The 25,154-nt window shown below is 49.0% G+C and overlaps 9 protein-coding genes across 9 annotated transcripts; 6 read left to right on the forward strand and 3 right to left on the reverse strand.

Annotated features, from left to right (window-relative positions):
• Positions 1–217: 217 nt before the first annotated feature.
• On the reverse strand, positions 218–887 carry N7487_007305 (adenine phosphoribosyltransferase APT1; the record flags this gene model as incomplete). Its single annotated transcript, XM_056875035.1, has 2 exons — positions 218–363; positions 422–887. 2 exons carry the CDS (start codon positions 885–887, stop codon positions 218–220), a joined length of 612 nt encoding a protein of 203 aa, XP_056727223.1.
• Positions 888–2,887: 2,000 nt separating this feature from the next.
• Positions 2,888–4,845, forward strand: N7487_007306 (uncharacterized protein; the record flags this gene model as incomplete). The annotated part of the gene is made up of 2 exons (XM_056875036.1): positions 2,888–3,113; positions 3,304–4,845. Exons 1-2 carry the CDS (start codon positions 2,958–2,960, stop codon positions 4,843–4,845), a joined length of 1,698 nt encoding a protein of 565 aa, XP_056727224.1. The 5' UTR covers positions 2,888–2,957.
• A 391-nt stretch (positions 4,846–5,236) lies between these two features.
• On the forward strand, positions 5,237–6,017 carry N7487_007307 (uncharacterized protein; the record flags this gene model as incomplete). The annotated part of the gene is made up of 4 exons (XM_056875037.1): positions 5,237–5,282; positions 5,408–5,421; positions 5,573–5,746; positions 5,871–6,017. 4 exons carry the CDS (start codon positions 5,237–5,239, stop codon positions 6,015–6,017), a joined length of 381 nt encoding a protein of 126 aa, XP_056727225.1.
• A 381-nt stretch (positions 6,018–6,398) lies between these two features.
• On the reverse strand, positions 6,399–10,620 carry N7487_007308 (C2 domain protein; the record flags this gene model as incomplete). The annotated part of the gene is made up of 4 exons (XM_056875038.1): positions 6,399–7,883; positions 7,938–8,406; positions 8,459–8,644; positions 8,702–10,620. 4 exons carry the CDS (start codon positions 10,618–10,620, stop codon positions 6,399–6,401), a joined length of 4,059 nt encoding a protein of 1,352 aa, XP_056727226.1.
• Positions 10,621–11,414: 794 nt separating this feature from the next.
• Positions 11,415–12,011, reverse strand: N7487_007309 (uncharacterized protein; the record flags this gene model as incomplete). Its single annotated transcript, XM_056875039.1, has 3 exons — positions 11,415–11,441; positions 11,509–11,820; positions 11,889–12,011. 3 exons carry the CDS (start codon positions 12,009–12,011, stop codon positions 11,415–11,417), a joined length of 462 nt encoding a protein of 153 aa, XP_056727227.1.
• A 473-nt stretch (positions 12,012–12,484) lies between these two features.
• swr1 (putative SNF2 family helicase/ATPase (Swr1)) lies at positions 12,485–17,518 on the forward strand (the record flags this gene model as incomplete). The annotated part of the gene is made up of 1 exon (XM_056875040.1): positions 12,485–17,518. The coding sequence occupies one exon, from the start codon at positions 12,485–12,487 to the stop codon at positions 17,516–17,518; it is 5,034 nt and encodes a 1,677-aa protein (XP_056727228.1).
• A 3,316-nt stretch (positions 17,519–20,834) lies between these two features.
• Positions 20,835–22,013, forward strand: N7487_007311 (Clr5 domain-containing protein; the record flags this gene model as incomplete). The annotated part of the gene is made up of 2 exons (XM_056875041.1): positions 20,835–20,962; positions 21,056–22,013. The coding sequence occupies 2 exons, from the start codon at positions 20,835–20,837 to the stop codon at positions 22,011–22,013; spliced, it is 1,086 nt and encodes a 361-aa protein (XP_056727229.1).
• Positions 22,014–22,648: 635 nt separating this feature from the next.
• N7487_007312 (NADPH:quinone oxidoreductase family protein) lies at positions 22,649–23,733 on the forward strand (the record flags this gene model as incomplete). Its single annotated transcript, XM_056875042.1, has 2 exons — positions 22,649–22,681; positions 22,741–23,733. 2 exons carry the CDS (start codon positions 22,649–22,651, stop codon positions 23,731–23,733), a joined length of 1,026 nt encoding a protein of 341 aa, XP_056727230.1.
• Positions 23,734–24,820: 1,087 nt separating this feature from the next.
• On the forward strand, positions 24,821–25,099 carry N7487_007313 (uncharacterized protein; the record flags this gene model as incomplete). Its single annotated transcript, XM_056875043.1, has 2 exons — positions 24,821–24,891; positions 24,943–25,099. The coding sequence occupies 2 exons, from the start codon at positions 24,821–24,823 to the stop codon at positions 25,097–25,099; spliced, it is 228 nt and encodes a 75-aa protein (XP_056727231.1).
• Positions 25,100–25,154: the final 55 nt, after the last annotated feature.

A 25,154-nucleotide genomic window follows, 5' to 3' on the forward strand; every position in this document is an offset into this window, starting at 1 on the left:
GCCAGCTGTGGCGGGTGCCGTCGACCAGCGAAACAAGGCTCCAGACTCGAAGTTCGAGTGAATTGTTTGATTGGGCCCGGGAGGAGCGGATGGCAGACGCTCACCGCAAGATCGGGTGTGGTCGGGCTTTTGGAAAGGATGGGGTCATTATAATCGGCAGTTGAGATCGTCGCAGAAAGAGAATGATTTTTTTTTGAGAAAGCGGTGTGTGTATAAATTAAGCCTGGCCAGAGAGGAGAGTGTAAACCGGCGCGGGGAGCTTGTCGCGTCCGTGGAGGAACTCAAGTTCGAGGAGGAAGATGAAACCGAGGAGCTCGCCGCCCATCTTCTGGATCAGCTCACCACCGGCCTTGGCAGAGCCACCTAAAAATAGTTTATTAGTACGAAGGGTATTTAAGTACCGGAGATTCTCATCACATACCAGTAGCAATAATGTCATCAATGACCAGGACCTTCTGGCCGGGCTTGATGGAACCGGCCTGCATCTGGAAGAAATCCTGACCATACTCCTTCTCGTAGCCCTGGGTCTCGCAAGGACCGGGGAGCTTGCCCTGCTTGCGCACGGGGACGAAGCTAGCACCCAGACGCAGCGCCAGGCTGGGACCCATCAGGAAGCCACGGGCCTCGAGGCCGACAATGACATCGGGCTTCTGATCACCGTGGTTGGCGATGATGTGAAGTTCCAGGGAGCGGATCAGGGCCTCGTGCAGAGAAGGATCGGCGAAGATAGGAAGGATATCCTCGAACAAGATTCCGGGAGAGGGGAAATCCGGGAACTGGCGCAGGGCCGCGCGAAGTCTTACCTTAAGACTGGCGAGTTCGGCGGCGCTGGTGGCATCGGAGGCGGGGAGTCCGACTTTGGAGGCATCTGGGAGAGTGGAGGACATGATGATAGAAAGGAAGGGGGGAAAGAGGGGGAAAGAGGCTTTGAAGTAAAAGGGTTTAAAAAATTAAAAAAACCAAAAAATATTTGGAGGGAAAAAAAAGGAAATGGGTGAAAATTACAGATAAGGATAATCGGTTTGCCCCTCAGGTCTAGATCGTTACTTGTTTTTTTGACCTTTGGAGTATTTTATATTCCATATTTGCATTACTATATATACTTTATATACTTTATACATGTTATAGATGTATATATAGTAATATATAATAATATACTACTATATATAGCGATATATATAGTGATATATAGTACTATAATAGATATTCTAGATCAAATATACCAAAGTATACACAGTAATGTATACAAATCAGCGGTCAGATCCCGCCACGGTAAAATACCTTGATACTGCGGTCACGCAATTGCATCTTCTTTCTAGAAGGTACAACTACCGTACTTACTACAAACACTAGTAAACTAGTAAGTATACCGAGTACACCTTACTATATTCGTACAAACCACGGAGTACAGCGTAGCTCTTAGATATGCCCAACCGGGGTCGGATCTGCGAGACCCTAATTAACCCCCCGTAAACTTAGTGCTCAGTCCCCTCATCGTCAGGGGACTGTTGTCGCAAACTGATACCACTCCTTCGTCATCCCTTTGTGTTCCAGTTGTCCAAAAGCCTAGACCGTTGAACTACGACCTGGGGTTTAGGGTTACTTTAGGGGTCCAGCAGGCAGAAACCCGAACTAGAACTAAAACTACCAAACTATCTCAAGAGGTCATCATAAATGACTCACCCTGGATGTTGTCCAGACCGGATATTTAGGACGGCATTGGATCAGACCATCTGAACGGATATGCGCCGGATGGCCTTGACACATCATACAGCCATTACACCTAGCCCCGGGCCAATAGAATGTCGTAGGCCACGACGTGATCTGAAACTCATCACAGTGGCTTTACTGGAAACAGACATGCGCGCTGCATGCCGGGATGTCTGTTGTGCAGATGGTGGGGGGGGATTTGTCCGTTCTCTGTGTAATTGTATAATGATCCGCCCCTCATTTGGGCTGAGGGACAGAACAAAAGTACGATATAAACAAAACACTAAATAAATGACCGAGATCAACAGGGGAAGGGGATACTCGGTTATAAATCATAGTTCATAAATCAAATAAAAGAACAAAAAAAGAAATCTCAGGTTTGGTTTTTAGGAATAGCCGAACGCGGGGGTCGAACCCGCAGCCTTAAGATTAAGAGTCTTACGCTCTACCGATTGAGCTAGCCCGGCCGGGCTGTTGAAGGAGGCTGCAATATAGTGCTACATAAGCCAAAGATGGTGGGAGTTCGAAATGAATAGAGTCAACGCTTCCAAAATTAAAATTATAATTGGATTGATTCGGCTTGAATTATTGTGTAATATAATATCAACTCCTATGTTTGCTTCTACTGTAATCTAGCTACCACCAATCATATACGGAGTATATATGTTTTAATCTGGACCGCTTATTGCAAATATATATATACCCCAACATCCGCTCGGTGAGTGTTGATTTCATAGATTAGAAATCACACAAACACGTAATTTTACATTATTTATACACCATAAGCCAGAGCACCAAATACCCAAAGCCACAAAAACAATCATATGTTCTTCAAGTAATCTCACCTGGATACCCCCAGGTGGGCAGATTGACTGTACTGGCTCATTGTCTCACACTTACACTTCCAAGACACTATAAACTCTCACATAGTCTACTGATAAGTTTCCGCTTCTATGTACCTGCATGTACCTGCATATAGATACCTTATTCAAAGTGAAAAAGGTAGATCTTTGTACCCCCCTTGGTACATCGAAGTATACTCGGCCTCGGCCCCAAGCCTAAAACGGGATAGCCCCCTCACATGATCAGCACAGACCACCTCGCTTCAAGTTTTTCCGGTGTCGACCCAATCGCTATAAATCCGCCTGTTTTCCTTTTTTCCATCTCTCATGCTTTTGAAGTTTGAGAGCCTCAACAGGCCACTTCCATCTCAGATGAATTTTTTCTGATACCCTGTAATACATTCAATGTCACCTGCTATGATTGCCGAGATGCAGCCGGATCTGCACCATGACCAGCTCGAGGCCGTGGGCAAAGCTTTCGATGCACTCCTACTAACCGTGTACCGGCTGACTCACAGACAAAATGAGCTGTTTCAGCACATGGATAATGTCTTCAAACAGGTAAATACACACTCCTTTCTCCCCCTTCCCCCTGCTTCCGCATACTGGTCTCGCATGACGAGGAAAAGCTCTAGATCAGGAGTCACTTTGTGGCAATGACGGATTAACATGTATTATCTGATTGAGACCATGACTGCCTGGCTGTTATGACATTTGACAAGATGAACATTGCTAACTTTGTATCTTGCAGTACACAGATGTGATAGAAATTCTGCCTCCTCAAGATAGACATCGTGCATTTGACGTTCAAAACAAGCTGCTCGCCCAGCAAGAAGAATACCGTCAGGGCCTCGTACACAGCAAGCCTCGCGTTGAGGAACAACCGTTGAATTCCATGGATGTAATCAAGACCCTCGTTGCACATCAAAATGTAGACGAAAATACTTTCTTGGCTATCAAGAATGGAGTCAAAGGATGCAAATCTCTGCTCCGTTCTCAAGATAGTCTCTCCCAAATATCCTCCAACTCGTGCATCCTCGCGCAAGCACCGGCTCCAGCAATCACGCTGGAGAAGGACTTCACAACGAATGGCACCCAGGGAAATCTACATTGCCCCTTCTCCAAACCGAATAAGATGCAGAGTGCAAATGCTAGTGAGGCCCCCAGTGGGAAAAATTTTGCGCCGAAGGTCCAGATCGAAGCCACCTGCGGCCACGAGCATTTGGACCCAATCAAGGCTGAACTCGAAGACCGACGCTCTAGCCACACCCCATCGGCCCCGTCATCAAAAGGAGGATGCCCCGTCTCCCGATGCCCGATCCGATTCCTCGATCAACACTCCCCAGAAGAAATCGCCGAATACGTTGAACGACACAAACATGAGATCCCCCGCAGTCACGCAATTTGCGTCAAGCGTTATCAGCGAAACCCCCAGGACATGAGACAACTGGATGCCAAATATGGTGGTTTGACCAGCATGATCGCTGGCTTAGGTGTCAAGCACCAAGCCTTCTTGCCGGACCGTCAAACCAACGGGGAAGGCCACTCCTCGCATTCTGCGTCGAGTGAACGTGTTGAGAAATGGGCTGAGAATGTGGATCCCAGTACACTCAGTGCCCAGAACGAGGAGGACGAGGAGAAGAACGAAGAGGATAAGAATGAGGATGATAACCGCCAGAGTCACTTTGACCGTCCCCTCCGTGAAGTCCGCGTGGGTGAATCCCCAAGCAGGCCTTGGGGCATTTCAGTGCCTGTCACACATCTTCCTCCTGCCTCAGCCCCGTTCTCTGGTTCGGCGTCTATCCCCACATCTCCCGAACCTCAAGCCGACAACCCTGATAAACCCACCGATGTCGACGTCCTTAGTGCTAAGCCCACCGGCGGCTGTCCATTCGGTCACGGCAAATCAAAGCCCGAAGCCGCAAAGCCCGAAATGGAGACATCTCGGAGTGATGAAAGGCCCGAGGACAATGCCATTGCTACACCAAAGAAACCCGGTTGTCCATTCGGCCACAATAAACCAAAGGCCGAAGTTCCAAAGCCTGAAACCGAGACCCCCTGGACTGGTGAGTGGCCGAAGACCTGGCCCAAGGATGCTGTCGCAGATCAAGTGCCTGTTCCCCAGGTTGCTCCGACTGCTCATGTGAGCGAGGGCTCGACTACGAAACCCGACATGCCCTCAACATTCTCAACTCCCTCCCACCTCACCTTCAATGGCCCCGTCTTCTTTGGGTACTCTGCCGAGGAGACTGCCAACCTATTGCGGCAGTTCGGCAACCTGGGCAAATCATGACCCTGAAGAATCTTGACATGTATAGTATGTTCATGGAAGGCGCAGGCTTTTAACGCATCACGACGAAACGACTTAATTTTTTTTAAAGCAAGCATTGCTATTGCATTAGCCCAATTGAATCTCGATTTAATACAAAGTCCAATATAATATATATAACAGCTACAATAACAACAATAACGACCAAATCCATAACGTAAAGTAAAAGCATGACTTCATCGGGGAGCATTGACGCTCTCCGAGGGAAACTTGCAGAGCGGGGCACCTTCGTTATCATCACCTTTCCTATAATTAACCTCTTCTCTTCCCGATGCTACGAATTACTCCTCGTCTTCTATCTCTATCTCAAATCCTCCGTCCTTCAATCCCACTCAGACCTCAATTCCCTTCTATAATGTCTGCCAACATGTCCATCATCTCCGCTAAGGATGCCTGCCCTCGTAAGTCAAGTCAAGTCCCGCCAGCTATGCTTCCTCTCCTGTCTATTAGACATCGAAAGCAGACCCAGTTCCAGAAAAAGAATCAAAACAAACAAAGAGCAATAGCTAACCCACATCTCCTATAGCTGCCGGCCCTTACGTACGTCGTCGTCCCCCCTCCATCTGCAATTCCAGCTCCATCTACCTTGGGAGCTACCCCTCCATACCGAAACAATCCACTCCAACACACCAATTCCACATACCTACACATTATACAATTACAAGATAACCATCTAACAATCAAACCACAGTCCCAGGCCATCCGCGCCAACGGCCAGATCTTCGTCTCCGGCCAGATCCCCGCTGACTCCTCCGCCAACTTGGTTGAGGGCAACATCGGCGCCAAGACACAGGTTTGCTGCGATAACATCAAGGCTATCCTGACCGCTGCTGGCTCCAGCGTGGACAAGATCGTCAAGGTCAATGTATGTGTTTTCTCCCTTGGACTTTTGTTATTGTGATGTTTCTGGACTTGGCTTCGTCAGGAAGAAGTATACACAAGCTATGAGAAGAAGGACCGCTTTGCTGATCTTGAGTTCTTTTTCTTAGGTCTTCCTGACTGATATGGCCAACTTCGCTGAGATGAACGCTACTTACGAGAAGTTCTTCGTTCACAAGCCTGCTCGTAGCTGTGTTGCTGTTCACCAGCTGCCCAAGGGTGTGCCCGTTGAGATTGAGTGCATTGCTCTGGAGTAGATTCCGGAATCGATTTAATCTAGGACTTACTTCTATTCGAGTCATGAAAAACGATATAAAAGACACTTTAGAATAAGAATAAGAATGAATTCGATCGAATTATGTTGTAGAAATCCTCGGGAAAATCTTCATCTTGATTATTTCCATTTCCGATCCCGTTTCTCTCGAGGAACATACATGCGCGAGTACAAGCAGATGCCAAATTGGGAATCATAAGAGTCAAGGGTCCATGCTTAATGAGACAGAATGCAAGATACGAAGGAAATGGAGAAGAGGGAAGAAAGAAAAAATAAAAGAACACAACATTACTGGCTTGATGGATAAGGAAAATAGAGGAAATAAAAGCTGAAAGGTAGGAGAGCTTGCTAGAAAGGTGGATGTTCACCTGCCGCGGGGGATGATACCGCTCATGCGGCTTCCAGCACCGGCCATCAGACTCTGTTTCACGATAGCATCGGCAGCAGCAGCGGCCGCAAGTCTTTCCTTTTGACGACTACGATCGCGAAGATAGCCGGCAGCTTCAGGGCGCATGCGAAGAATACGCAGGATCATGTCGTCGTTCGGATCAGCCTGCGCCTCCCGCCGTTTCTCCTCCTTGGCCTTTCTCATCGTGCCTAAATTGCGGGAAAGCATGATACTCTTGGCGCGACGGGCAGCAGGAAGACCCAAGCCGCCGTAGCCGGCACCTGTGGCACCGAGGTGGACAGGAGCCGAGTTGCGGTTGCGGGCTGCTTGTTGGCGGTTGACAGTCGCCGAGGCCATCCGCTCTGAGGTGCGAATGAGATGCTCCGATGGTTCGAAGTAGAAGAAATTCAGAGATTGAATTTCGTGATATTTGGGTGATTTCAGGATATCGATTGGGACGCCGTTTGCCTCGCCGGTTTCGTCGTCAACCGCATGGAAGAAGTTCAGCAGTAGCACGAGCCAGCGTGATACGATGTCGACTTCTTGGATGGTTAATGGCTTCTGGTGGGATGGCTTATCCGACAGAGGTGGTACAAGTAGACTCTCGATAGTAGCGAGCACTTCCTTCCACAGGCGAGCCATCACCATCTTCATGGCTTCGGGTGTGAGGGTTTTGTTCATGATGGCGAAGTTGTCATTGAAGTAATTGAACAGAGGAGTCAGTGCGTTTTCGACATCTGCCGGGGTGGGTCCGGCAGGAGCTGGTTGCGCTCGGTTGCGATTTAAGAAGCTCGAGACACTAGATATACTGAGTCCGCGAGAGAGCAAAGACTTGAGTGTTCGCCGGGAAAGGCAGTGACTGATATATGCCGAAAGCTTTTCTGTGATCTTTCGAGTCATATCCCTTTCAGTTCGTTTGAGTGTACGGAAAGCCTTGCCGAAGTAGAACTGGATGTCGTCTCGCTCGCCTTCCATACTGACTCGAAGCAGAAGCCGACCCTGGGTATCCAGGTCGAGCCAATACTCTCTTGGCAAGAAATCACTGAAGTGAACGGGATCCAGCTTGATTGACGTGCGACCAACATAGTCGTGATCGCCCACTGCATCCCAGTCCCAGATGGTGGCGATCATATTCAGAGGGCCTTGCGTAGTGAGATCCACGGCATCCTCCCATCGGGGATTAAGATTATTGTAGATGATGCGAGTTTTGGCAATTCGCTTCTGATATTCGTCCGTCAAGACGACATATGGATCGCTGCCACCACCAATGTCGCATGCTTTCAAGTCCTCTGCCTCCACCACCTTGATTGTGAAGACATAGGTGGTAGACTTGCGGACCTTCTTGAGCTGAGGCGGAGTATTTCTTGCAATGACTTCGGCACACCCGTCGACGTTGATGTCACTTTCGAGTTTGTCGAGCTGAGCAAGTGCATACTCAATATTGTTCAGTTTTACCAGGGACTGTGGAAAATGTTAGCCGAGATATTTCCCTAGTCGAAAGGGACAATAACGTACCTCCGACGAGAATTGGAAGGGCTCGATTTTATCCTTGTTTGTCCAGGTGTCTTTGGCGAACTGCATCAGCTTTTCTTGGGTGGTTTGGTTCAATGCTGCCTCCTGCTCGGGTGTGAGACGATCCATCTCCCGCGTGAACATCTTCTCTAAGGATTCACAGTACGTTGCCACGCCTTTTCCAATTGAATTAGAGAGATGCGTCATGAACTTCGCATATTGAAGATCATCGTCCCACTCTAGTTGCACCATACTTTCAACAACTTGGTTGAAAGACCGGAAAATGTCAATGACCGACACACTGTGACGATCGTTTTCAGGCGCAAGGTCTGTTGTTCCATCTGCACGAACGGCGAATGGATCTTGTCTTGTGGCTTGGTTGACCCAATCCATGATCTTTTGATCAGTCAGACGAAGCCATCTCCAGACGAAGTCTTGAAGGAGACTCTCCACATGGAATGGGAATGGAGCACTAAGATAAGTTAGTAATTTCATAGAAATAGTATGGGAGTCTAGGAGCTTACTCCTCATGGGTGTTATGGAATAACCGCCTGATCGTAGCGAGCTGCTTGTATAAGTCGAAGCCCTCGTCAATAGCGATCTCCTCACCGCGCGCTTTTGCCTGCTCGAGAATTCTAATGATCATTTCATGTACATCCTCGGCGAACATAGGGAGTACGTTATGACACAAGGTGGTATAGGGGTTCACACTACTTGTAAGTTAGGGACTGATCAACTAGACAGACGAGAAAGAAAAAAAAACCCACCCCATGATCTCCGGGTTATTGCGGTAGCGTTTCTGGATCTTTAGCGCAAGTTTTGAGATTGCGTCTCCAAGCTGAATGACATGATCGGGATCCCAAGCCTCTTGCTCCATGGGGATTAGTTGACTAAGAAGGCTTTGATATTTTGCTGTTGCTTTTTCGGCAAGTCCTTCTTGCACATACGTGCTGAATCGATTGATGTCTTCAGGATCCTCAACATAGCTGGGATCCATCTGGACGTGGGTGTCAAGAATGTACATAACTGGACCGAGTGGGCGTGGCTTTGCCTCAAAGCAGTCCATCATAGCCTCATATAGCTCTCGGAGCAAAGCCTCATGAAGTTTGGATAGCAGCGTTTGCATCGTTTGAAGATCATGTATGGTCCATCGTCGCCGATCAAAGACTGTGGAAGGCACAAAGCTACTGCGCTTGCGGTTCTCCCCGGTAGGCACTTCTTTCACAAAAGTAAACGCCGAGTCAAGGGTGTCGAGGTCAATCTCATTGTCAACAAATTTAGTCTGAGCCACCTCGAGGAACAGCACAACCCGGGAGCAGGCTGGAATCCGCCAGCGGAGACATATCTCATTAAGCATCTCCGTTGACTGCTTTGACAACAGTTTCATTGAAGGCACATCAGAGGTGGCCTGAGTAGCTTCAAACTCCCGATCCCGCAGATCATGGGTCAAGGTCTGGGTCAAGATGTATTTGTACAAAGACCTAGGGTCAGATGGTATGAATGTGTATGTATCGGATTCATCTGACTGTTCTAGAGAAAGCCCACTCAAATCAACAGGCTGATCAATGATAGAAGATGTTCTGTCAGTCCGACCAGACGATGTCCTTGATAAGTCGGAGTTGTCGTGGGAACTCGAATTAAATTGAGGAAGAGACCCCGGGGTACTCTTGGCTAGGTCGGGGTGGGATTGCATGATTGCGAGCATCATCTGTGAGAGATCAGGGCCTTCGCTCTTTTTCCAGGCATCATAACCCTCGTCCGACTCAAAATCCTCTCTTGACAAGGTTTTATGTGTCTGGAGGTTCAGATGGGCTTGATAGGTCTTCAGGTCCTGCAGAGCGGCCTTTTCGGTCCAGGTGGACTTGTGTTTATCGATCTCGGATTGTGCTTCGGATGTGGTCATCCCAAAGATCTTGGCCACATGTTGCACCAGGGGCATATCTTTCACGTTATAACTCAATGTGCCAACACTCTCTGTCGTAGATGCAGGCCCATTAGTTTGCATGAGGTCCTGATCTTGTAGGAGAAGCTTGTTCTCCAGCACCGTTAATCGATTGGCCAATTCTGGGCGGTCCTTGGACCACTCGTGATCTTTCAAGGTGAGGGCAAGAAGTCGGACAAAAAGCGCAACATGTCGATCGACCATGAACTTCCAGCTATCATCGTCTTGTTCTTTGCCCTTGCCCATCTCTTTGACTGCGTTGGAGTAGAAAATCAGGAGCAGATCTTCAGCTCGGCGGTCCTTCTCCATGCGTTTGCGGAACGAGTCCTCTTTCAGAACGTTGAGAAAGACAGCGAATGTCCGCACCACCAGGTGATCCTGATATTCCTTCCTTTTCTCCTTTCCCATCAAGACGCCAGTCAACCGCTTCTCCAATTCGGACACGAAGCCATGCGGAATCCTGGTGCTTTTGGAGTCCCTGACCAAGGAGAAATCGCTCATTAAATCATGCATAGTGGCTGATCGTTTTGGCCGCGCCGGCGCGACGGGGGCATTTTGGATGCGACGAGAGCGAGGATTGAGGAGATAGGCAAGGTAGGCGACCCGAATGGCATGGCTGTATGCCACGTTGGCGCTTAGGGGGCGGCGTCGCGATACAGAGGAGTTGCGCGAATGACGACCCTCATTTTGGAGGCTGTTAATCCGTCGGTTGACTCCTCGGGATTGGGTAGATGCTGTCGACATGGAGTTGTCAATTAAATTCGTGCAGCGTTAGGAGGTAATAGATAGCGTGGGACCATGGAGATAGTTGAGAAGTACCCAGCACCCAGCACCGAGAAGCGGATTTTTCAAAAGAATTTTTTTCTTCCTTTCAAACCGAAGTGAAAGGCACAAAGCTGGAGTGGTGGGTTTATTTATTTGAAGGGGGGAGAGGGAGGGGGGTGGGAAGTGAAACAAAAAGCTCCCGAACCAACTGACGTAGAGGCGTCCCGCCCAAAAACAATGCTATGTTTACCCTGACTATACTACGGGGTTTATTATCATTTCTGTTCTTTTCCTTCTCTATACAAGTGCTTATTGCGTATTGCTGGTCCAAGGAGACCTGATCCTTGTTCTCCCTGGATGAGGCTAAACTGATAAAGCTGCAAGGGTTTCGTGGTTATTTCAGAAGATCAATATTGACCTCAAAGTCAAAGATTACCTCTAAAAAGATACTCAGAAGGATGATTCCAAGAAATCTAACAAGACATCTAGAAGGATATCCCCCCGAAATATTTAAAAGACAACCCAAAAGGATATCGTAGTGTTATCTTAACTATAGCATCCATGATAACTTTCAAATGGATCAATGTAAGATATCGGCACATACGACACGCACAAAAAGTAGTTTTAATCCAAATTCATTCCGAGCATGCGATCGGGCTTTTTCGGGGTTTGATGAAACATGGGACTGGTGAATCGACCACCAGTCCCCAAAGACGCGAGGATAGAAAATCGTACTGGTATTTACACAAACAAAAAGAGAAACCAGATGTCAATCACCACTTGTCGCCGGACTTGTGAGCCTAAAGCAAATGGTTAGCTCTGTTGCCCTTGCAAGAGGTCCTTGTGAATATCATGGCCAATACATACCGGCAAAGCATTGGGACCTCCCAGCTCCTTCTCCAGACCATCGACGTAGGCCTTGGGGACACTCGGCTTGTCAGGGTAGTTCAGGCTGACAACGCCAACCAGGCCGAGGAAAGCAGCGACGAAGCATCCGAGGTGGAAGAAGCCCTTGCCGGCCGTGACGTGGGTATATTGCTCGGGACTGAAGACACCAAGGATTTCGTTGTCCTCGTGCACAGGCTCGCCAAAGTTGCGCTTTTCTTGCGCATCCCACCAGCCACCGTGGGGGTCTCTGTGTGCCCGCTTCAATGCGGGAGGGTTGGGGTAGTTGTTGTTCTGTGTCGGAGGTTAGGTTCTCGGATACCAAGTAGAGAGATCGTATATGTGCCATATGGGTGCCATACCTGTAGGGGATCGTCAACCTCAGCAGCACGGAGAGCTGGGATCTGGGAGAAGGATGCGCGAGGAGCAATTGCTCGGGCGGCAACCTGGGGCAGGCGCCGGGCTAGGATCCGTTGAGACAGCATCTAGGAGAGGAATTGAAGGTCAGAAAGGCTGGAGAGTCGTTGAAGATAAGATGGAGCTAAATAAAGAGACTCACGGTTATGCTGAAAGACAAGCAACAAATGAGTTGTCAAAGGAAGGCAAGAGAGCCAATTGGGTAGAGGGGGTTGAATATCGATGATGAACGGATGGAGGTTTGCGGAATGTTGTGGCCTGAGGCAGCCAGTCACAAGACTTCAGGCATCCACGCGCCGGCGCGACCAGGTAATTGCTCGCCCGAAGGAAAAAAACCACTCTCCACGTATTCTCATCATCTCCGTTGTTTTTCCGTCCCCGTCCACGCTACAGCGCCGATAAGCATGTTAAACTTCGTGTAGTATCTCTACTCGATAGTCCCTATTTGCTGATGCCAAAATCTTCTACTTCGACTGCGTCATTGTTGGGATAACTGGGGTCACCTGCCGCCAACGGCCCCTGTCGTCTGCGGCTACAAGTCATGCAAAACGGCACCCCCAACGGCCCATCACCCCAAGATGAACGCGTAACGCCTGTATCCGATTTGACACCGCTCAACGGGTCTATAATCGAAAACTCGTCGGATTCTGCCCCTCGCGAGTCGATTCCTCCCGAGCCGAAAGACGTCGAAGCTGTTCATCAACCCGAAGAACCCCCATCGAAGAAACGAAGACTCACAGATTCCTCCTCGTCACAACGGACCACTCCCAGACCACCATCCCCGCCTTGGAAAAAGGCTGGCTTTGAGGGACCTACATCGTTCCTCTCCGAAGGCAAGCGCAGGTCTTCGCGGACAAACGCCGTCCCAATCGAGCTTCAACCTGGGTCGGACAAGAGGCATACGCGGGGGGCTCAGAATAAGAATGTTGGCAAGTCCTCTCGTGATGGAAGCAAGCCGGCTACATCCTCGCCGCTATCGGTAACGCAGTCACGCGCCGACGTCAATGGGAAACTGGGAGGAAAGGCCACTGCCAATGGATCGCCTAGAGCGCCGTCGCGCGTCGCGGCCAACAAGCCGCTACGCATCTCACAATCTCCAGCACCGAAACCAAGCCATTCGCGCGCCAAATCCCGCAGCTCCGCTACCCTTCCTCGCCCGTCTGGTGCCAATGCGAACGGTACTAGTTCTCGCTCTCTTCGTGATCGCCAATCCCTTTCGAATTTATCACAGGAGGTCAATGCAGCTTCAGATGATGTGAATATGGATGGCAAGGAGCTCGAACAAGGATCATTGAAAATTCCAAAATTGCGCATTAAATTGAACAAGCCTGTCCTTCCTATTCGACACCCCGGCCACATACCGCAGAAGAAACACACGTCTTTCAGAGAATGGGTATATCAAAATGATAGCTCAAATATCTTGTCAGAGGAGGAGGCTGCAGTAGAGGCACGCAAACGTCATGAAGTTATGACTGCCGCTGAGCCTGGTGGGCCCTTGAGTGCGCAAGTCTGCTCGGCATATATCACGGAACAGCAGGAGGAACCTCCCCCACAATACTCCCACCAGGATCACTTGGTTTCCCACGCGCTCTATTTCCAGAAGCTCCTTGACAAAGAACACAAACGCCACCGGCAAACAGCCAAACTGTTTGCGCAGTGGTGTGCTGACGCTTATCGGAAACGCCACAAGAATCCCGAAGATATTCTACGTGAGCAGCAGGAGGAGATGCGTGGAAAACGCAAGCAGCTGTCAAAGGATCTCCAGAAGATGTTCGACCTGACCCGTGCCGATATTGATAGGGTCCGCCTAGCACGTTGGGAAGAAGAGCGGAAGATGGAAGATCAGCAGGCTCTTGATCGCGCCATCAAGAAGTCGACTATGCTCTTCGAGAAACGTCGATCGGAGATTTTGGGCGAATTGCCCAGCGATGCTCCAGTGACGAGTGACGACGAGGATAACGTATCAGGCTTTTCGTCTGGCCCCGACGAAGAAGACGAGAGTAACATGTCAGATTCTGAATCCGGAACCGACGACGAGGCTAATGTGGACGACGACGCCACATTGACCGCAGAAGAGCTCCGGCTAAAGTACGCCAACTTACCGACTGAGGACTATACCGACCGGATGTCCATAGCCTCAGGCAGCACGGCAATGACCAACCCCAACGAGTCCTTGGAGCCTGATGCTGTTTTAGGTGACCTCGATTCACATGCTACCCCCGACGACAATCAACTAGACGAGGTCGATTCAGTGTTGATGGATGATAGTGATGCCTCCACAGACATGGATGATGATATGGGTGATAGTGACGAAGAGGAAGAAGAAGAAGACTTGAGTGAGGAGGAGTCGGATGAAGACGATGAAACCAGATCTGGCTTGCTGGGTTTCTTCTCGAAAAATGAAACCCCTGTACCAAAAGATGGCCATGAAGCTTCAGCTGAGGGCCGCGAACAAGACATTGATATCAAATCCGCATCGGAGGGTGAAGATGACATTGATTTCGAAGACCAAGATGAAGTCTCCCTGGTCCCAATTAGACCAACGACCAGCGAGGGCACTTCAACAGAAGGCACACCCTTACATATTGCTAATGCTTCTGAAGCCTCTCCTGCCACTGGAGGCGAAACACCTGCCGTGAATACCCCAGTGGAAGAGGAACTCGCCGAAGCCGAAGCCGAAACCGAGGATGCAGCCACTGATGGTATCGCACATGGCATTGACCCACTCCACGAGTCGGACTCTTCCAAGCCAGAGACCGAGGAGGCAACTCCTGCTGACATCGCGGATGACATCGATCGTCCCCAACCTATGGAAGTAGATCACGTTGATGACATCCGACCAAGCGGGGATATGTCCAGTGAGCCATCACCGGGAACCTTTGCAACCAAGCCATCCGAGCCTGAGTCCGTCTCATCGCTTGAGCCTGCAATCGAAAAGGCATTGCAAATAAGCCACTCGCCTGCTCCAGGCCTACAGACACCCATTCCACAGATCTTGCGTGGTACACTACGTGAATACCAACACTACGGATTGGATTGGCTTGCGGGTCTCTACAAAAACCGCATCAATGGTATCCTGGCAGATGAGATGGGTCTGGGCAAAACGATTCAAACCATTGCCCTTCTTGCCCACCTTGCAGTGGACCATGGTGTCTGGGGGCCGCATTTGGTAGTCGTGCCCACCAGTGTCATGCTCAACTGGGAAATGGAGTTCAAGAAATGGTGCCCGGGATTCAAAATTATGACTTACTACGGCAACCAAGAAGAACGCAAACAGAAACGCCGAGGCTGGACAGATGACAACGCCTGGAACGTGTTGATTACATCGTACCAACTCGTTTTGCAGGACCAAATGTCTCTCAAGCGAAAGGACTGGCACTACATGATTCTTGACGAAGCACACAACATCAAGAACTTCCGCTCACAGAGGTGGCAAGCCCTTCTTACGTTCAAGTCCCGTGCTAGGCTTCTCCTAACGGGTACACCCCTCCAGAATAACCTCACGGAACTGTGGTCTCTTTTGTTCTTCCTGATGCCTTCGGATGGTACTAATGGTGGTGTTGATGGGTTCGCTGATTTAAAGGATTTCTCTGAATGGTTCCGGCGCCCTGTTGAACAGATTCTGGAGCACGGCAGGGAGACTATGGACGAAGAGGCCAAGGGCGTGATCACCAAACTTCACACTGTTCTCCGCCCGTACCTTCTTCGTCGACTGAAGGCCGATGTCGAGAAGCAAATGCCTGGCAAGTACGAGCATGTGGTCTACTGTAGGCTATCAAAACGTCAGCGATACCTCTACGACGGCTTCATGTCGATGGCCCAGACCAAAGAGACCCTCGCGTCCGGGAATTTCCTCTCCATCATCCACTGTCTAATGCAACTCCGCAAAGTGTGCAATCACCCCGATCTCTTTGAAACTCGACCCATCTCCACCTCCTTTGCAATGCCGCGATCCGTGGCTATGGACTTCAATATCAAGGAATCCCTCGTTCGACGCCGACTCCTCTTTGAACACCCACTCACCAAGATCGATTTGGATTTCCTCAACCTCGCGCCCGTATCACGGGAAGATATCTCACGGCGGCTGGCCGACGACAGTATCAGGCTGATGGCTATTGGCCCGTTCAAGACTCTTCGAGAACGCCAGTATAACCGAACCAACTGGGAGATGGGCTTTGATGGATCCAACATGCAGACCATCTTAGAGTCATTGGAGAACGCCTGTCGCAAGAGAAGAATGGCAGAATTAGAGCGATGTCTCTACTTCGAGTCCAAGCGGCACGGCCGTCGGCCTGTATACGGTAGTAGCCTTATCGAATTCCTCCGGGCTGGGACCAAGGAACACGCGCTATCTAATGCACCGCTACGCAAGCGTTCAATGGCCGACTGGTTGTCAAGCCGATCCTCCGTCCTCGCGTCGATGATTTTGACCGTTGAGGAACGGGCGCTTGAGATGCATGGCTATGTCCAGAGATTCGCCTGCGTCACCCCCGCTGCCGTCGCCGCAGGCATGAACGAAGCCGCCTTGACCCCTGTCGAGACCCGGCTTTTGACGAATAATCGCCCAAACCCGCCATACGATCCTTTCCATGAGGCACGGATGCGCCTCTCTATTGCATTCCCGGATAAGAGATTGCTTCAATACGACTGCGGAAAACTCCAGCGCCTTGACAAACTCCTACGTGACCTCAAAGCCGGCGGCCATCGAGCCTTGATCTTTACTCAAATGACCAAGATGCTCGACATCCTCGAACAGTTCCTCAATATCCATGGCCATCGCTATCTCCGCCTCGACGGAACTACGAAAGTGGAGTCCCGACAAATGCTCACGGAACGATTCAATAGCGATCCCCGCATCCTCGCTTTCATCCTATCCAGTCGATCCGGTGGTCTCGGTATTAATCTCACGGGCGCCGACACAGTCATCTTCTACGATCTAGACTGGAACCCGGCTATGGACAAGCAATGTCAGGATCGGTGCCACCGTATCGGTCAAACACGCGATGTCCATATCTACCGCTTCGTATCCGAGTATACCATTGAATCCAATATTCTCCGCAAAGCCAACCAGAAGCGCATGCTGGACGATGTCATCATCCAAGAAGGCGAGTTCACCACCGACTACTTCACCAAGCTGAACGCGCAAGAGATAGCCGAACCCGACGAGCGCGACGGGCAAGACGAAGCAAGTGCCGCCATGGACCGAGTCCTCGGCAACCGCGTCGGTGGAACCCGGGTCTTCGAAGCCGCCGAAGACAAGGAGGATCTGGATGCAGCGAAGAACGCCCAGAAAGAACAGGAGCACGCCGACGATGGCGATTTCGAGGAGCACAGCGTCTCGCATGGAACTCCGGCTCAGGCGGGAACGCCCTTGGCCGTGGAAGATGGGGCTACGCCGGTTCCACACGTGTCTGGTGACCAACCCGATGGAGAATCGGAACCTGGTCACATTGATGACTATCTCTTGCGCTTCATGGAGTGGAACATGAGGGATGAACCCCTGGTTTTGCCGGCGGATAAGAGCAAGAAGAAATCCAAGAAGGGCAAGGAGCATCATCTCAAGAGGCGTCGCTAGAGCCATTGCGAGATCAATGCTCATTCACCTCCTTTTTGACTCCACTCCGTTTCATGTTTCAATATTCCCCTGTTTTCTCTCGATGAGCTTTTTGTAATAGTCTCTATGTATAATCTAGGCGTTTGAGATGTTATAATGGTTTTTTTTTTTCTTCTTCTCTTCTGATTAGCTGTCTTTATTCATGACTTTTTCCTTATACTCTATTCTTTTCCCATTCAAATGTGTTAAAATCCTACATTACCCCAAGATAATAGAAATCAATTGGCAGAAATAGACTCATATCCACGCAAATCCGCACTAATTAATTTTCAAATCAATAGTCTATTTGCCGGAGATTATCCTTAACTAGACGAGTGGGCCGGCATCCATCCTGGGTCGGCATAGGCAGATCTTTTTGACTCCAACTGTCGGACCCTTGGATCTCAGAGGCTATTGGGATTTAGTTTGATCTTTATATATTAATATCAATAGCGTGGGAACCGGGGAATTGTCTATTGTTATTGTACATACGGAGTAGGTTGCAGTGGAGTAGGAGAAGCCATGTTACATCGTGGATGGAGTAGTATGGAGTAGTAGTACGGTGTAGTTGGTACTCAATAGTGAATCCGGTCTTCATGTTGTCTGTCCTATTTTAATATCTGTATAACTATCTTAATGTATTTATGTAAATATAGTATAATATACCTAGGTAGTATAATATATATGCATCCATGGAAATTATCATGAAGAAAACAAATGGCGATCATCTCGGCTTTCCCCCTATTCTTGTCTGATATCTTCAAAATACTCCAATGAGGACCATGGGTCGATCTCCCCTCCCCAAAGCCAATTCTCACTTACCTCGGTAAGTGTTCTCCGATCAACCTTGGAAGGATATTGAAAGCGACCGCGTGGTTGAAGTAATGGTGGAGACAACGTGAACCATGAGGAAGTAGGAAGTGGAGCCTCATTCTGCAGTCCAGCCTGAGATACGCCTCGGATACGGAGCACGTTTCTTGCACATGATCTCAAGAAGAAAAAAAAGTGGGTGCAAAGGAGATATTGGGAATGTCACCGAGTATTTACCGATGTGCACGTTGATTTGTTGATTTGACGTGAGTTTGACTTGTTGGAGTCAGGGATCCACTGATCTTCCAAATGTCTCCCCCGAACTCGGGTGAGAGGAGAATAGGGAGCAAGTTAGGGCTTTCGCGGAGAGACTCCGTACTTCATTAAGCTTTTGGAAAGTACCTCGTTGGAGGTGCAGCAGATCCACGGTGATCCGGGGATCTCGATACAATTTACATCATTGACTTGATTTATCCCTGTCCGAAGTATGTTGTGATATTTTGACAAGCTGTAGATAGATAGATGGCATTTCGTTATTGGACCGGGGAGAGAAAGAAAAAAGAGAGAAGATAAAACCATAAGGCCCAGAACAACAGATATTTCTTTGTAGGGCGGCTGTAGACATGTCAAAGGGATCTCTCCCTTTTAGTTTGGAGGCGCGCGGGTGAGCAAATGCCGATTGCGCTATCGGATGTCTCATTGCCTCGTTGGAGTCCCGAGATTGAATATGGAGCAGTAGCTTATAATATGTTAGAAAACAAAGAGAGGGGGTTTTTTTTTTCATATCTGGCCAATGACAGTAATATCTCAGATCAGAAGTCGGCATTTCTCCAGATTTTCATTCCCGAAGTAGCGGATGGGGACGGAATAAGAAATTCTCACCCATGGGTGAAGGTGAAGATATGGAGATGGCCTGGAGATGGACCAGAGATGGGGAGATGGGAGATCCAACAGCCGAAGCCGGACATCTGCAGTTCGCGCGAGATGTGACATATGCAGGTCGAGGAACGCAAGTAATGATTGGCACTGGCTTTTCATGCAGTGTCGGGACCGTGCATCTTTGGATGTTGAATGTCTCTCATATTTTTCTCTTGTCGATTACTTGGTACTCCGTACTCCGTGCTGGTTTGAATAATCCCGTTTAAAGGGGGAACCCAGCATTGTCACCAACGTGAAGGTCAATAAATCCACAATTGAGTACCCTCCGGGCAGATCGTCGCCGATCACTTTGCCAGATCGATTGGCACTCGCACGAACTGGTACTCCACGGGCCTGTCACCATTGGTGTAAGTCAAGAGGGGGCTTTGCACTAGTTCTGACACCATATGCCTTAGCGGGTTCACTTCCAGCCGTAAAAAAAAAAAAAAAAAAATTAATGAAAAGAAATGAAAAGAAAAAAAGCATAGGCGCCTTGGTGGTCTGGGGGATAGGCACCGCTCTTTTCCTATAGTAATGCGGGCCCTTTCGAATGCTGGATTTCACCACATGATTCTGCTTTTCTCGGAATTGAATTTGTAGCACATGGTTATCTCCAGTGGACAGAAAGGGTTTGGAGTCAACGGCCTCTGCTTTTGGATAGACGTCCGGTGCAGAACCGTCGGAACCGTCAGTACCGTCCATTTGAGAGGATCCCGAGGTGGCGGTGATCGGCGACCATAAGGCCTAAGACGCCATCCGCGGGTGAGAGGAGGGCTTATCTGGGTTGGAGTATGACCGTATTGGGATAAAACTGGGGCCTTGAACCGGGTCCCAATGCACAGTAAATCACTCCTGGGGAACTATAGGCCGTGTTGTCTTCGTACGGACCGTTCTGCTGGGATTTCACCCATTCTCGTCGGACTTAATCGGGTAAATGGACCTAACACATGGATCTGAATATCATCTCGATAGGTCACCTCGTGAATGAAAGAAAAGAAAAGAAACATTCAAAGCCCGTACACCGTAGAGAGGGAGATGATCAATCGAATTCCCATATCCGCTTTGTTCCAACGCGCCAAGCACTCAACTGGGGATAGTAAGACCTAGTAGGTGAGCTGTTCCGCTTGGGTGATGTGCTCCACTTGGAGTAATGACATCGCCCTGATCGTCGAGATCTATAACCAATGGAGTTTGCTTTGCGAATCTCGTTGATGATCGCCCGCGTGCTGGACGCCACGGACGCTAAGACCCAATGGATCCCCAATGGATAGATTGTGTGCTGTAGGGTTCCATAATGACAGAACCGAGACAATGGAGATGTGGAGGTGAGAGGTGAGAAGTGGGAACTGGGAACTGGGTGGATGGGAGATGGGAGATGGGTTAGGTGTGGCCCTAACAAACCACTCACCTTATTCTATTTTTTTTTATATTTTTATATTTTTATTATTTATTCCTCTTCACATATAATAATCGTCGTCTCGCCCGTTTCCTGTCTGTTTTTTGTTGATCACCTCGATCTTCGTTAACTATTCCCCCCCCTTTCCACTCTCCCCTGGACTGTGCGTCAACAATGAAGACATCCATCTCATCCGATGTATGGGAGAAGAAGAAGGCATTGATTTCCAAGTTGTATATGGAAGACGAATGGCCCTTGAAGCAAGTTATCAAGCAGATACGTACCGATGATTTCAATCCTAGGTGTGTACACATTCATGTTCATATTCCCTGTCCGATACCGATATCCGGACTCTATTATGGACTCTATCATGGACTATCAACTAACACATCCAGTGAAACCCAACTACGAAGCAGACTGAAGAAATGGCGAGTGACCAAGCCATCCCGCCAGACCCGAAAGAAGAGTCTGGTTGCAGCATCTGGAGAAGACCAAGATTCAGACAAGGATGCGAACCGCAAAGCATCCACCATTCAAAGACCACTACCATCATTACCAACAAGAGAGACACCAACCCGCCATGAATGGCCCATGACACAACCCAACTACGGACATCCCGTCCCAGACCAGGACCAGAAATGGAGCTCTCCAATGATCCAACAACTCACCCCAAGCCCCTCCGGCGAACATATCCTCATTCCAGACCGCACAACAGCCGTCTCTTATTCAGAACTCAGTCCAACAAGCACATCCTTTGACCACTCCCACACCTCCCCAATCGGTGAAGGTCTCATGCTGAACACAACCTCCGCCGTGGCTCCATCCTACCCAGCCTACCCACTCTCACCCGAATCGTGCCTCCCAAGCCCAGGCACGGCAACGACCCCCGGCAGCATTGGCTGGACACCCCGTGCTGTTTCAGTAGACTATGGCCTCAACCCATCTCAGTGGTACTCGCTGCCTTTTGAAGCTATCACTCCCCCAGCCATCCCCCAGTCCACGGCTGCTCCCATGACGCCGTCGATGAACGGCTACCTTCCACAAGCCCAACTCTACCATCCCCAGTACCACCACCACTACGGTGAGGTACCAGAGTACCCTCATGCCTATGATGCCAAGAATTGGAAGCGTGCTATGTCGTTGCAGTATGATATGGCTGGCCACCTGTCTGCCCGGCCCGAACATGATAGGAAGCAGATGCTCCCACATACCCAGCCTCATGGCCACTCGCATCCTATGGCCTCGCCGCCGCATACCCAGTCCGGTGGGCCTCATTCGGTGATGTGTGCTCCAATCATGCCTTACATGGGCCATGACCATTATGTGCAGAAGCCTCCGGGCATTGGATACTAGGTTATAACTTGCACTGACGCTCTTCTTTCTGTTAAATACCTGTGATACCTGTGATACATTGATACCTTGTTACCTCGATACCTTTTTGTGTGAAATATGGGTGGTTGTTTGTTTTGTCATACCCGATTATGTTTTGGTTTGGGGGAGTTTGGATGAAAAGGAAACTGTATATATTGATACCTATTGATTAATTAAGATTGACGCATCTATATTATGCATATGTATACTATCTTCATTTATATATAAAAAAAAAAGCTAAAAAAGCTTCTGTACTGTTTATGCATATTACCCTTCACATACATCTAATATGAAAGAACATGCAGAACCCATCAGAGTGTCCTTACATACAACGGTTCTAATGTAACCTTAGGCCAACCATATAAGACCATTCAAGGCTTACGCAAACCCCATGTATACTATTTATATCAATATCACACAAATAGACCAAGTGTTCTATAAATGCCAAGACCCAATTAGTTACCCGAAGAGGAACCTCGGCATCTTGCGGGGAAACCCCATGCGCCCCTTCCAGAGCTCTTTTTATTTGAACATCCCCTTCAATCTCCCGAGGTCTTCACTCCAAAAGTTCAGAACTTATCACCTCAATCCCAATATACATTCTGACCACCATCAAAATGCGTGCCGTCCAAGTCAGCGAATACGTCAAGGTACCTACAGCCAACCCCCAATCCCAAACTCCAACCCCAAATTAACCACCCACTTATAGGGCCCTCTAGACCTAAAAGTAACAACCGTCCCAACCCCAACCCCAACAGCGGACAAATACCTCATCGAAATCCACTCAGCCGGCACAAACTTCTTCGATATCCTCCAAATCCAAGGCAAATACCAAAACCAACCGCCGCTTCCCTGGATCGGTGGCGCTGAATTCGCCGGCACAATCATCGCCGTGCCCACCTCCCCAAACAACCGCTACAAGCTCGGTGACCGTGTCTTCGGCGCTACACAAGGAGCCTACGCCACACATGTCCTAGCCGCAGAGCAAACCCTCCTCCCCATACCGGAGGGGTGGAGCTTTGAAGATGCCGCGGGCCTATTCGTCACGGCGCCGACCTCGTATGGCGGTCTTGTGCAGCGAGCTGGCGTGAAGGCCAGGGACTGGGTTCTTGTCCATGCGGCTGCGGGTGGAGTCGGACTTGCTGCTGTGCAGATTGCTAAGGCTATGGGAGCGACTGTTATTGCTACTGCCGGAACCGAGAGGAAGAGGGTGATTGCTAAGGAGTTTGGGGCAGATTATGTGGTTGATTACACCAATAAGGCGTGGCCGGAGATTGTGAAGGGGATTTGCAAGGAGAATAGGAAGGGAAATGGGGCTGCTGGGGTGGATATCGTTTATGATCCTGTTGGGATGATTGAGACCAGTTTGAAGTGTGTGGCGTGGAATGCGCGGTTGTTGGTTATTGGGTTTGCGGCAGGAAAGATTGAGAAGGTTGCGCTGAATCGGGTGCTGTTGAAGAATGTGAGTATTGTTGGCTTGCATTGGGGGCAGTATGCCAAGTTTGAGACGGAGACTGTGGGTGAGGTTTGGCAAGGAATCTTTGACCTTGTTAAGCAGGGGAAGTTCAGGGGAACAGCGTTCAAGGATGAGAGCTTTGTTGGGTTGGAGAGTGTGCCCAGGGCTTTGCAGGCATTGGGTGGGAGAGAAACTTGGGGAAAGGTTGTTGTGAATATTGTTGGTGACTCGAAGAGCAAGCTGTAGTTTTGGGAGAAAGATAGATACGTGGGAAAGCAATAGATTCGATTCGATCTAAACTGATGAATGTAGATGCGCAAGGAGTCATGCTCTCGTAGACAAAGTGAAATTCCCAAAGGGAAAGACTCGAGCAAGTATAACATGAACTATGAAGGCCCTTTGCTTGCTCTGGCAACTTTTGTATTTCAAAAGTGAGCATGAGTACCCGAGAGTACCCAGCTCGCAATCCAGCTCCAGTCGGTCACGGCCACAAGACGTAGCGCTGTGGTAACTGTTCTCCAGAAGGAGAGCCCTTGAGCATGTCCAAATGGACTGGGGCAGCTGGATTGAGGAGTTGCAGGTGACAGAACGTGTCTGGGAGTTGATATATATCTGTAATTGGGTTAGTTTATAGTTATGGATTGATAGACACCATAGATCAGAATAGCATTGAATTCCGAGGGATGGCTTGAATGTCCACTGGGTGTCCAGAGAGTGTCCAGAGGAAGTTGGAAAAAAAAAAAAAAAAGAAAAGGCGGGAAAAATAAAGAACGATGACTCAGCATGTCTCTACCGCCAATTTTCTGCCACTTTGAGGTGTGGGGGATATACTATCTATCAAGACTGTTCTCACGACTGTTCTCAATGAATGGATTGACTAACAGAACTCAAAAAGAAATGAAAATTTTCAATCTTTATTGTGACATGTCCTTTGAAACTTCATACAAGAATGCATAACATAACATCAGCATCCAGCGTGAACCTTGTAACAATTCCATCCCACATTTTGCCTGGAAATCAAGGTAAAAATTACCCATATAACCAGGAAATACTTTTCATCGCCATCAGTATAGAGAGGTATTGGAGGAGAAGGTTGCACCAAGCGTTTCTGGGCTGCTAGGCTCCTGGAACTTCCCTATATCACCTTTGCCTCCATAGGCAAACGAGGTGATGTCTACAAACTGAACGAGTCAAGGGCATGGTATCTACATCTGAGTCATTCGATTCATCTGTGGTAATACTGCTATTAATATAACAATATAACAAGATATCAAGCGAGAAAAAGGCCAAAATACTGAGGAACAGGTGCCACTGTCCTTGGGTCCTACTAGTAATGCCTCACCGAACATCTATAATCCATGAAGATATCGACAATGACGGCCTGGTTAATGAGAGACATGTAACGTGAGAAAGGAAGGTGGTGAACGTGGGCTCTTTCTGCTGGTCATCTTGAAGAGTCGGAAGGATTCCCCGGGGGGACAAGGATGAACAAGAGGATGAAGAAGAAGAAGAAGAAGAGGAAGAAGAAGAAGAAGAAGAAGAAGAAGAAGAAGAAGAAGAAGAAGAAGAAGAAGAAGAAGAAGAAGAAGAAGAAGGGGCTTGCTTTCTATAGGAAGAGAGTATAAATTGGGTGACATGGGGGATATAGGACTATGAGGGAAGGTGTG

Source organism: Penicillium crustosum, assembly GCF_028827405.1.
Source record: "Penicillium crustosum strain IBT 35664 chromosome Unknown utg000003l_segment0_segment0, whole genome shotgun sequence".
Taxonomy (NCBI): Eukaryota; Fungi; Ascomycota; class Eurotiomycetes; order Eurotiales; family Aspergillaceae; genus Penicillium; species Penicillium crustosum.